Genomic DNA, 12208 nt, shown 5'->3' on the forward strand with positions numbered 1-12208 from the left:
AAGGGGAAGGAACAAAATAAAACAACAGATCTTGTCTCAGGGTTTTGGGTTTTTTTGCTACATTACATTACATGGCTACTGCAGAATTTCAACTAATACAAATTTCAGGAGATGCACACCAGAAATAATTCTTCACTATGGTGGAAGACACTTAGGATACAGCTCAAAAATAAGCTCAAAAAATGTTTATGGGATGAGACACATGTCTCGTCCAGACCATAAAAATGACTATGAAAAAAAAAAAAAGAGTTGAAATAAATATTCAGTGAAGGAAAATGTATTTTACAGCACACAGATATTATGAAGAGATTCCATTTTCCTCTTACAACTGACACACTTAAGAGTAACAGACATTTCCAGTGGCTCAGAAAACAAATTTGACACTAGAATAAAGGAAAACATACAGGGGTTTTTTTAAAAAAGAAGCTTTATTACAAATCTGTAGGTTTAAGAAAATATCCCAAAACTGTCAAAGTAGTATGAAAAATGGTGTAATCTGATTCACAGTCACCAGTTTTCTCCAACAAACGTAGCATACAAAAATTGATATAAACCATGGCAATTCTTTTTGGCAACACAAGTCAGGTATTTTGCAATTCCAAATTCCCTGCTGACAACTAAGATGCTGCTGGCAGGGGGATGATTCTGGCAGGGAAATGATTGAATTGCACTGGTTTTGAAAACTGGAGGTTGTGATGGAAAGGTTATATATACATATACACATGTATGTATTTTACCACATGTCCAGGTAACTCTGGTAACACAACATGGCAGAACACTAAAGTCTGTAAAACCTGTAGAGCCAGGGAATGTGTGTATGTGACATTCAGTTATTCTGCATGCTCTGGTTCCCATTTGCTTTTACATCACAAATCTAATAAAGGCCAATTGTTTTCCACTCTCATTTACAGAAACAGTGAAGTTGATGTGCTGCTGTGCTGTCTCTTCAGACTCAGAACATGTCAGGTCCATTGCATGCAGACATGGGATCTAAAAATGCAATGCAGTTAAAATATGATAAAGTTTTAGGAGATTGTGTACTGAATTTCCTGCAAGTGACCTAACACCCTAACCTCCCCCACGGAAAACATGGCATTTCTTATGCCATTCTGAGATAATTCATACAAGAAATCAAGAAGGAAAGAACTGACATGTTACACTCCTACACTGAAGCACAGACTGCTGTAAAAAACCCCAAAGGTCTGCAAGTATAGCAGGGATTGAATCCAAAGCTGCCCTGCAACTCTTACCTGTGGGTAGCTACCTGCAATGGCTGGAAGCTGCAGCACAGACCACTGGTAACAATATTCTCAAATCCTTTAACTGCACAGGACTGAGACACCACAGCTCAGAGCTGCAGTGAAGATGAGGCTTCAGTGGAAGAAGTGTGAAGATTTGAAAGGAGCAGAATGAAACGCTTTTGTTACAGTACCTGCTCAAGATACTGATATATCTAAAAAAATCCCCAAACAAGTAAATAATTTAACTGTTTTTATCAGATGCTTGGGGGGGATTTCTATTGAGCAAACCTCCTTTTTGCAAAGAAACCAGCACCATGTTAAAGAACTACTCAGTGCATTTCATTCATTTTGCTGTTTCAACTTCAGTTGAAAAGCACAGAATTGAGAGTTATTCAAAGAAAACTACTCTGCAGGAGAGCAAGTAGAAATCAACAGTCTCTCATAACCAGAGTAAACAAGATGGAAGATGCAGAAGTGATTCAGTCATTTCTTTCCCCTTGCAGACCAGGTTAACCCTAGGTTAATCAGGGCTACCCAGAACATTTCTTAAAACCACCTGCTGGTAAAGAGGTTGAGTCATTCTCCTGCATTTACTGAAAACTTGATTTTTGAAATGCTGTAATGAAACAGTCAAAAATCTTCATTTCAAAGAAGGAAAATATTTCATGTACATTCTTAGGTGTGAACCTTCAGGCTTGGGAAACGTTTTTCTAGATTGTCAGCAAGTGTCTGATCGGCCTCCCGCAGGACTTCAAGGAAACTCTCCACCTGGAAACAAAACACACAAGGAGAAAAAACAAAATCAAAACCAACTTGCATGGAACACAGAATTCTTATACTGGCACAGGAGCTCTTTCTACTTCTGTACCTTCCAAATAAGAGCAGCCAGCAGGAGCCACTGAAATGAATAATGGAAAATGCTCTACAGTGACTACCTTCCTCTTAAACATCACAATTCCAGTTGGTCTAAATTTTGAAAGGGTACCACTTTCCTCAAACCCTTATTTTCTTGTTTAAAAGAAACACAGAAACTTTTCTCACCCAGACAAAAGCTTCCTATGAAAAATGCTTAGAATAATTATTTTATAAAAACATGCAGGACAGCTTTTCAGCTAGGATAAATTCTCAGACATCCATTCACATCAGCACAGTTTGGCCCTGGCATCAGCTGATGATCTCAGCAAAGCTCTGGCTGAAGTGAGGCAGAACAGACAGAGGGGGTGAGACTGTCTGGCACTGCATGGTGTTTTACCTGTGCCTGAGCAATTCTGTCCTGTTTGTGCATCAGATTTGGATATCCTGCCATCCAAGGAGCACTTTTTCAGCTGTGTCACAGACCCTGTCACATACTCACCGAAGCAGAATACAGAGGTAAGAGGTTCTGAAAAGCACAGGAACATGTCTGTTCATTCAGGTGTCCCTGGTGCAGTCCTTCTGTGGTATTCTCCTGGGAAATCAGAAATACAATCAGCATGTCATGAACAGCTGTTGAAAGAACAAACTCAAAACTGTGCAGAGCATCTACAGAATGTGCTTTGTTCTTATACATGGGTAAAACAACCAGAATTTACTGTATTCAGAGAAAGCCAGACACAGCTGATGCCAAAGGGTGTGAAAACTCACACATCACCATCTCTTAACCTGAATTCTTCCATAATTAAAGCTGAGAAGGTGAGTTTATATATTGACAGTATTTCCTTTGCTTAAACAAATTGACTTTCATTCAAAAGAAAGGGCAACATATGTATACAGAATTTATTATACAGAATCTTGCACACCCCTCAGAAAACCTGTGTCCCTCCCATCTCCCACACATGTTGCTACTTCTGGTTGATTCTCTAATGAATTCCCAGTAAGCAACTGCACTTGCACATAAAAATGTTCACATTAATATTAAATACTTTTTTCTTACTTACCCTACAGAAATTCCTACTATAATTTTGTTTATTCTTACCTTGGTTAGTTCTTGAAGCATATTGGAAAGCAATTCACAGCAGATATCCTTCAAAATTTTTAAATGGAAATCTTCCTCATTTACATCAGTCCTTCCAGTCTCCTCTTGCTCAGATTCCTTGGAGTTCTCAACAGCTCTCTTCCCACAGCCCTCCATGTATTGTAAAATACGAATCAAGCTCCCAATCAGTGGCATATCTTAACACAAAGTAACAAGAACAGTGAACTTTAACACTGAAAATTCTTGTCCATCCTTTCAAGGCATTAGAATTTTGAATCACACCATCAGATTTTTACATAAAATCTATAGGGATGTATATTCTGACAGTGCTGTGTTACCCAAAGTGTTGTGTTTTGTTACACAGTTTTAAAAAAGCAAGTGGAAATGTAGCAGAAAACCCAAATCATTTTTCCTGCAAGCTGACATGTATCTATAACAACTATATGCCAGTGTCAGGAACATGAGAAGGAAACTGTCTTTAGTAGCACCCAGCGAGGGCAGTATGTAAATTTGCATCCAGATAATCCTATCTGACAAACCAAACTGCGCAGCATCTTTCTGCTGCAGGTGACCCTGATTCACATTTTCAAGACAGGCTTTTAATTCTAAAGACTTGTCCATGGATTGAAAAATAAGAAATTATAGAGGGATTTAAGTAAGTGCAGCATTTCCACCTACTTTAAAAAATACTACATAAAAGTATTTGTATATATTATGTATAAAATAAAAATGTAATAATGTATTACTATATTTTAGCAAAAATAAATTCTGAAATTTTCACTAGTTTACCCAATGGAGAAGACTGAACAGAATCTGTAGATTCTGGTACTGTAAATCTTCAGAATTTACAGCCCACCCAGTAACTGGACTTTGGACTAGCTGTGATTCTGAGTAACCGGGGAAGATTCTTACTGTATGCAATGTCACTGAATTGAACCACCTTCCACACCCACATAAAGCCAACTGTGAATATTAACTTAAAAAAATTAAAATTTAAAAAAAAAAACCAACAGAAAAAAGCATGACTTGCTTTTCCTCATCCTGGTGTACTCCTGCTCTGTCTGTGAAGCAAACATAGCAGACAGCACGGACAAAATAGAGGCCAGCACAGTCTTCTGCTCCTGCACAATGATGGGTGGATCATCTGGCTGGCAAAGCTCCTGGCAAACGAGGTCATAAAGCAAACTCCATGTCTCTTTTCCTCCATCAGGAGCCTGCACTTGAGAAAGAAAGAAAGAGAACCCACCAACCCAACAAATTTATTCCAGGTACGTGAATTCCTGTTCTCCCCAATAAATACACAGTGGCCCCCTCACAGGCAGCAATTCCAGGTTCTTACCAATAGCCTGGATTCCCTCATCCACCGTGGTCAGGAGCTGCAGGATATGCATATAAACATCCAGTCCTTCTGGGTTATCTGATCTACACAGAACAAATATCAAAAAGACAAATTAAAGTGCTGCTTACTGAGCTTATGTTCTGTGTTTTGGTCACAGAGAAGCCCATCAGCAGTCACTGCCATTCCCTTTGCAAACAAACATTATATTTTGACTTATATTATAAGTCCAGGAAAAAATATCCCAGTGATTTGTCAAACTGTGCCACTAAAAGCAAGATGTTTGAGCACAGGTCTCACAAGGCTACAAGGAATCTCCCCAGCCATGAAACCAAAAGGAAATCTCCCATACCGGACTTGCTTGGCTGCTTCAAGTATACAAGGCACAATCTTAAAGTCTGGAAGTTCTTCAGGAGAATCATCTACAGACGGTCCCACAGAGCGACAAGTGCCACTTTTGATCCAGTTTAACATCAGCTCTTCATCCAGATCAAAGAGTTTGTCCACCACTTCACCCACTTTCACCAGCAATTCAACTGCACAAGAGAGAATGTTATTTTTATTTCAACAAGACTAAAAATGAAGAGCGAAACTTAGCTCACAAAATGCTAGTATATACAAGTATTCGGGGTAAATTCAGGACTGAAATAAATTAATTTTCTTTGTGACCTACTACTGGCTGCTGTGTTTAATTCGTTTACGTGGCACAGAACAGGTAAAGAGTTTGATACACTGGGATTGTTGGAAAGCCCACTGACACCTTCTACCTTGTCATGCCATATGTGAAGCAGTAACTCTATTCTGCAAAGAGATGACATGTTCCTGAAAAGTCCTGACTTCTCCTTCTCAAGTGAAACTTTTCAAGATTTGGTCCTAGATATGCAGTTTTATGCTAATCATCCACCTGCCAATCTGCATTTTACTTACACAGGTCTGTTATTTCAATTGGATGGAGCAGGATTTGTGAGAATTGGCATTAAAAAAATTGATTAAAAAATGGAAAAAGCTGTATTATTAGGACTCCTTGACAAATGACAACTGCTGTTACAGCTCAGTTGGATGTTAAACATAAATGTTATTCAAAATATTTCCATTTTTAGGTGGTTGGTGTGGTTTTTGCTAAATTAGTGCTGAGAGATTTGTGTAGCACTGTCTGCATACCCAAAGCCTGCACAGTATTCAGCTGCCAGAGTAACTGAACTGTTCCTCCAGTTCACATTCCACAGATACAGTAGCTTTAAAAATAGAAAATCCGTATCTGACTTGAAAAAAATAAATTAAATGAGGTCTTGTTTCAAGGTTCAAAAATGACATATGTATATCCCTGAATGAGGACTATGTCCTTTCTTTTATTGTGGCAAATAATAATTTCTTAAATTTAAACATATTTTTATTCCCCCCCAGAGGTTTCTTCTTCCTCTATGAGTGCCTTTCTGGTTGGTTTTATATATATTTATAAACAGGTTTGGTTTGGTGTTCTTTAAGCTCACAAGGCTTCCTTTATTTTAAAGAAATTAACGCAACTGAAAATATTTGTCCTTGAAATTGAAAACTTGGCTTATTTTTCTTCTGCAAACACTCAGTAAATCCCAGCTTGTCTTGGCAGCTTACCATTTGTAGAGCTGGACATGATAAAGCAAAGACAGTCGTACACAGAAGGGTTTTCTCGGATCCTCTCCACCCAGACACTGGCCACCTCAGGCTGGGAGAGGCAAGTCAACAACAACCTAGGCAAGAATTCCCCATTTGACAAATCAGAAACCAGTTCACTCCTTTAAGCTGTACAAGTGTAAATCCAAAATAGCAGCAGTGGAAACAGAAACAGGAATATAACTCACAGCAAAGTGACTCCACAACAGTGCAGAAACAATAAAAGGAAAGGATGAGAGGATAATAAAATAGTGAGCCCACTTGTCACTTTTTTCCCCAGGCCTCAGAGCATAGCAGAACTACACTAATGATGCATTAATTTCTGAGATGTCCTACCTGCTTGTTTCCAGAAGAGTTGGGGAGTCTGAATCACACAAACGTTGCAGTAACACTTGGCTTTAAGGAGAAAATTCAGGGGGAAAAAGTTAATAAAATCCATCTTTATTTCTAAAAAAGGTATAAAAAAATTAATTTCATAACTGCAGCCATGTTCTGAGATTAATGCCAGCTTTTCCTAACTGTGCATGCACTTCCAGTGTGCCAAGACCACCAAACTTAGAAACTAACTTGACTGGTGATTAAAATCCCCAAAAATAGTGGTCTGTGTCCTTTCTTCCTTTCCTGAGCACTTTCCACACAAACATGGCCAGCCAAAAGTTACGAATGAAGATAAGGCTGGGCAGGCAAGTTTAGGTCCTTCTCCAACATGAACTTCCTGACTGTGAGTCCAGACAAGCAGTACCTGTTCATGTACAAAGCACACAGACACTTACCCAAGATTCTCATCTTTGCTAATGGACATGCAGATGTCCTGGAAACAGGCCATATTCCCTAATATTCCCACACAGATTTCCTGGAAAGCCAAAACACAGTATAATGAGACAACTGCAAGTCCACAATTTCACTTCCAGAGCCGTAAAACAAAAGTAAGAGAGGTTCAAAGATGTTTTCTAGTTTGACTTCCAAGCTTGTATGACCTGCTGATTTCATGACAAAGATACAGATTTTCCCACAGATTCCATACAGATTTTTCTGTTCTATCAGACTAGCCTAAAATACACTCAGGTACTATGCAGATATTTAGGTGCTCCACAAAAGCAAATGTATCTTGAAATAAGCTCTGCTTGCATATTCTTTGTATACTGTTTTGAAGCTAATTTGACAGCCTGTTGTTAAAGCAAAAAGGAGTCCTAAAACAAAAATATCACTACATAAATGTGATACTCATGGTATCACAAAAGAAAGGGATCTTAATACAAGCTTCCAGCAAAGCCCATTTTCTGATTAAAGAGATCTAAAATAAAATAAAAGGGAAAACAAACCCCAAAGCAGTGCACCCCATTAGGATATTCATGCCAAGGCAATCATTAAGAGGATGCACACTTGTGTAAAGGGGACCATGAGAGCCCTGAAACACCTGCAGGTGACTGGTGCTAAAACAAAGTGAGTCATTAGTTTGCAGCAATTTGAAATCAGAAATCAACTCTTTCTACTGATGTTGTCTTCTTAATTATGAACATGCTACAAGCTCTGCTAAATTACAGCAGGCACTCCAGCAAACTCTGTTTTATGACAGTAGCTGTGATAGCCAATTTGCACTCTCTTGCAAATTGGGGTTGTACTTTCCAAAGACAAAGTACTAAACATTCAAAGCTCTATTTGTCTCTACTGATCTCCTGGAGTAAAGCATCTGGTAGCTTCTGAGAAAGAGGATTTACATCAACACTGAATACCTTTGAAAATCCTATTTGGAGATTTGCAATGCACTGTGTAGCACAAGCTAGAAATCAGTGACATCAAAACAAGTGGAAAATTAAAAAGAAAAAAAATTAAAGTATTAGTGTCTTAACAATGCCAAAGAGTATTTTCTGTAATTTTTTTTTTTGTTTGTTTATTTCTCATTAATTTAGTACTGATCAAATCAGAACAAGATAATTTACCCAAGTGGAGTCTGTTTTGCCCATGACAAATCACAGCAACTGGTGAGTGATCTCTCCCTGCCCTTATCTTGACCCATGAGCCTTTTGTTGCATTTTCTCTCGCCTGTCCAGCTGAGGAGGGAAGTGACAGAGCAGCTTTGGTGGGCACCTGGCCTCCCAAAACACTTCTGCAGGTCAGACTAAAGAAATCATGACCATTTCTGTTCAGTAATCATGAAACAAGTCAAAAGGAAAAAAAGGCCAGACTGCTGGGCTTTATAACAGGTCTGTTGTAACTGTTTGATAAACTCAGTCCTTCATCAGTGTCTCTACATGAGCATCTGTGAGCAGACATGTACCAGCTTCAGCACCACCAAAAAAAAAACCTGATTACAGTATGTTAAAAACAGAGTGAAAAAGCATTTTAAAATTTGATTCTGTGTTTTCTCCTGGTTCCCCTTATACATTACACATGCAATGAGAGAAGGGAGATAAATGTAAATGCATGTACAGAGCTATCTGCTATTGCTACTAACACAGGAGGGCTTTTTGACAGCCTATACTTACAGTTAGGCGAGGGCATTTGGACTTGGCAAAAACTCCCATGAATATATCAGGGGCATTGAATTCTTGAAGAAATAAAGCAACATCCTGCGGAGAAAGCGAATGGAGAAGTGAATGGACCTCTGCAATTTCCAAATGCAAAATCAAACATGCTCCCACAGCACAAGGACTGGATCAAAGAGATGGCAAACTCACTACAAGGAATTTGTTATTTGCCAACAGTTAATACCAATAATCCTTGCTCTCCAATGAGAGATGGCCAGCAAGCCAACAAGGTAGGGAATAAAATAATAATATTTAAATTAATACTTAATTATTAAATAATACTACTTTAATAATAATTATATAGATAGATATAAAGAATTTGTTCCAGCATTTGAGACTGCTGAGAAATATACTAAGTGTTAAATTGACACTGCAAGTCTGCAGCTAAACTTAGAAAGGCTGTTTAACTATCAGAAAAAACTATTCTTACCATCAGGACGGATGACAATTGCTAGAGGAAAATGTGCCTGTTCAGAGATGGCATCAATACTATCCCCATAATCCAAGTGAGGAAGGCACAGGCCGTGCACCCGAGCTCATTCCAGCTGCTGTCCTGCCGCCGCTCCTCTGCCCAGGGCAGGTTCCGCGGTGAGGCTGCTCGGAGCCGCCCCAGCCCGGCTGTCCTGCCTCACCCTGCCCGCCGCAGCCCCAGAGCGAGCTGGCCGATTCCCCGCCTTCTCCCACTGCCAGCACCATTCCGACGGGACACTGGGGGCAGAGGCGCCCCGAGGTGCCGCGCAAGGCTCCTACCTCGTCCATCGACATGTCCCACACCTTGCAAATGTCGTTCTCCATCTCCTCGTCCAGCTCCGTGCGCGCTCCCTCGGGGCTGGCGGCGGGGTCCGGCTCCGCGGGGGCGATCACCTGGGCCGGGCGGGGCGGGGAGAGCGACCCGGCTGAACCCCCCCGGCACCACCGGCACCCGCTGCGTCCCCGCCCGGTGTTTTCCCGCTGTGTCCCCCGGATCTGTGCCCTGTGAATCCCAGCTGTGTCCCGGGTTTGTCCCCGGCTGTCCCCCCCGGCCCTGGCAGCGATCGCGTCGCACCCACCCGGCGCTGACCGACGCCGGGCCCGCCGCCCGCTCCCTCCCGGCGGCCGCGCACCTCGATAAGGCGGGTGAGGACGCTGAAGAGCCAGTGCTTGCTGTACACCGTGTTGCCCACCGCGTCCCCCTCCTCCTCCTCCGCATCGCTGCACGGCGGCGACGGATTGCGGTCCATGGTGGCCCCTCAGCCGTGCGGGGGCAGCGAGGCGGCGGCGCGGCCGGAGCGGCGCCCGCGGCCCCACAGCGCCCCCTGCCCCCCGGCGGCCATTGCCGCCTCCCGCGCCCGGGCCTGCGCCGGGCCCGCGCCGGGCCCGTGCCGGGATCGTGCCGGGATCGCGCTGGGATCGCACCGGGACCGTGACTGGATAGTGCCGAGACCCGCCCGCCCAGGGCCTTCCCTCGGCGAGGAGCGGCAGCCGCGCTCCCGGAGCGCCTTTGGCAGCCCCCGCCATGCCCCGACACCGCCGCCCCCGCCCCGCAGTGCCGCGCCCCGGGAGGATGGATGCAACGAAGGGAAGAGTTCTCAGGAGGATTCCTTTATTGGCTGTGCAAAGGGAGGTGTGACAGGAGCGCAGGACAGCGCTAGTACTTGCTGGGCAGCCCCCTGGGCCGGTAGCGGTTCGGGTCGCCGCCGCTCCGGCCCCAGGCGTTCGCCTCCTGGTCCAGCCGCGTGTCCTCGGCGCCTCTGCCGCTCACGCTGCTCTGCCAGCCCTCCCGGGCGTCGCTGTGGGGAAGGAGAAAAGGCCGCCTGAGCAGAGCGCATCTAACTCAGCCGTGTGTTGGCTCCCTCGCTCGTGTGGAACTGCTTTTCCGTGGGGCCTCTCAAGGTGAGGTGCAAGCACATGCTCGGCCTTTGTGTGAGAGCCCGCGGTGGAATCTATATCTGTTATGTCGGGAGGTGAACCAGCAATGAAGGAGAATTCCTTATCAGAAATGCAGAGAGGAATCTGCCTTCTGGGCGGACAAGAAGAAAGGTTCAGGCTCATGTGGCACCATTCCTGTGGAGACCGGCTATCCAGATGGGAACTACCTTCCCTCCCCTCTGCTGTCCCTCTAGGTACTAAGCTGAGTACAAGTCAAAAAGGACATGACTCCAGCTGGAATGCCTGGATCCCTAATAACGCACTGTTAACAAGCCAAGCACACTTCATTACCTGATCACTCTCGCTGCCCAAGCACCACCAGGTCCTCTCCGTGCAGCATCATAATTCCCACGGGCATGGAAATACTTGTCGGCACCTTTGTAATTTGCCTCCCGCATGTCCCTGTATGCTCTGAGCATATCCCATGTCCCTGAAGAAGACAGAGAAATGGAGATGATGTTGACTTGAAAGAGTCACACCAGAAATAGTTCAGTACCACCCCATTCAGGAGCTGGAAGGCTCAAGGAGCAGTAACAGAGTGAGGCACTGCCCCACATCAGCCTTTGCACAGGGCTGTGCCCACAGAATGCACCTGTGAAGGCTGATCAAGGCCCTCACCCAGCAGCAGAAACCAGGGCATCTCTAACGTGGAGCTGAGCATTTCCCAGCGCTGAGGGCTGCACCATTGGCTGCTGGCTTGTGCCTGGGGAGGGGGTCCTGAGAGAAGGGCCCCTGGTAAGAGCAGCTTACCTCCTGCTGCATCCCGGGCAAATTGTCCAGCCCGGACCATTCCTTGGACTATCCTTGGTCTGTCAGCACTCACACACAGAACAACGGAGAGCAACGCGATGCAGACCCAGAGCCTCATGGTTCCTGGCCGAGCCTGACAGGGAGCTGGGAGAAGTGAGACAGATGAGCAGCTCTGGAGCACCACTGAGAACCCACCACACCCCCAGCTGCGCCTGAGCTGCTGCCTCAGTGCTGAGGCTCGCCCAGGATCCCCTTCTCCCCCTGCCAGGAGTGGTGCCCTCTGTGCACCACAAGCTCCGCAACAAAAGCAGGTGCACATGAGAAACCAGCACTCCCTGCTGCTCCTGTCATGAGTGCAAAGAAGCCCCACATGCTGAAGCATTAGTCCTGCTCCCAAAATACCAGCTCAAAACACTGCACACAGCTCACAAATTCAGAATGTCACTCACCACTGCAGAACAGCAAAGTCAAAGGAGCTGGAGATCGACTCGTGTGCTCTCAGACTCAAAGAGGGTATTTATAAGCAATTCAAACCCCTCAAAAGAGGAAACTGGAAAGGATACCCATGGCTGGGAAATCCCCACTAGCATTTCCAACACAGAAATCATTACTGGAAACCTGTCCGTGTCCTTACTGAAAGTCCACAGCTCCTGTTATGCAATCTTTTAGAGAGTATATGGCACTTCTTCAGCTGTCCTTGGGACTCTTTGCTCCTCATAACAACCAAGCTGACAAACTGCCTTAAAGGCTGAAGAGTTCCATGTGCTTGAAGTGTTACTGCTGTCTTAAGGGTGATACTTTTGTTTGGATCCTGGACTGAACAGAGCTCAGAGGGGAAGGT

At 44.2% G+C, this 12208-nt stretch overlaps 2 protein-coding genes across 3 annotated transcripts; both read right to left on the reverse strand.

The window, feature by feature from the left end:
- Positions 1 to 409: 409 nt before the first annotated feature.
- SAAL1 (serum amyloid A like 1) lies at positions 410 to 10116 on the reverse strand. Of its 2 annotated transcripts, none has more exons than XM_039707113.1 (12): positions 9813 to 10116; positions 9460 to 9573; positions 8668 to 8751; positions 6955 to 7034; positions 6518 to 6577; positions 6143 to 6258; positions 4884 to 5067; positions 4535 to 4617; positions 4226 to 4414; positions 3196 to 3392; positions 2596 to 2688; positions 410 to 2009 (listed from the first exon to the last, which is right to left on the reverse strand). In XM_039707113.1, the coding sequence occupies exons 1-12, from the start codon at positions 9927 to 9929 to the stop codon at positions 1917 to 1919; spliced, it is 1410 nt and encodes a 469-aa protein (XP_039563047.1). In that variant the 5' UTR covers positions 9930 to 10116; the 3' UTR covers positions 410 to 1916. The 2 variants fall into 2 exon arrangements, with proteins under 2 accessions (XP_039563047.1, XP_039563048.1); XM_039707114.1 differs by having other exon boundaries at positions 9140 to 9573; positions 9813 to 9848.
- Positions 10117 to 10269: 153 nt separating this feature from the next.
- Positions 10270 to 11976, reverse strand: LOC120501206 (serum amyloid A protein-like). The gene is made up of 4 exons (XM_039707115.1): positions 11817 to 11976; positions 11368 to 11511; positions 10909 to 11047; positions 10270 to 10478 (listed from the first exon to the last, which is right to left on the reverse strand). The coding sequence occupies exons 2-4, from the start codon at positions 11483 to 11485 to the stop codon at positions 10337 to 10339; spliced, it is 399 nt and encodes a 132-aa protein (XP_039563049.1). The 5' UTR covers positions 11486 to 11511; positions 11817 to 11976; the 3' UTR covers positions 10270 to 10336.
- Positions 11977 to 12208: the final 232 nt, after the last annotated feature.

Source organism: Passer montanus, unplaced genomic scaffold (assembly GCF_014805655.1).
Source record: "Passer montanus isolate IOZ18808 unplaced genomic scaffold, ASM1480565v1 scaffold2, whole genome shotgun sequence".
NCBI lineage: Eukaryota > Metazoa > Chordata > Aves > Passeriformes > Passeridae > Passer > Passer montanus.

What these genes read in the sequence shown, in the direction of transcription:
- SAAL1 (XM_039707113.1), bottom strand. Translation starts at nt 9,929, where the DNA reads ATGGACCGCAATCCGTCGCCGCCGTGCAGCGATGCGGAGGAGGAGGAG. An exon ending in GGGACATGTCGATGGACGAG is followed by an intron (nt 8,752 to 9,459) that starts GTAGGAGCCTTG and finishes CTTTCTCCGCAG; the next exon opens with GATGTTGCTTTATTTCTTCA. An exon ending in TGCTTCAAGAACTAACCAAG is followed by an intron (nt 2,689 to 3,195) that starts GTAAGAATAAAC and finishes CTGATTTCCCAG; the next exon opens with GAGAATACCACAGAAGGACT.
- LOC120501206 (XM_039707115.1), bottom strand. Translation starts at nt 11,485, where the DNA reads ATGAGGCTCTGGGTCTGCATCGCGTTGCTCTCCGTTGTTCTGTGTGTG. An exon ending in TGCCCGGGATGCAGCAGGAG is followed by an intron (nt 11,048 to 11,367) that starts GTAAGCTGCTCT and finishes TGTCTTCTTCAG; the next exon opens with GGACATGGGATATGCTCAGA. An exon ending in TGGGCAGCGAGAGTGATCAG is followed by an intron (nt 10,479 to 10,908) that starts GTAATGAAGTGT and finishes CCTTCCCCACAG; the next exon opens with CGACGCCCGGGAGGGCTGGC.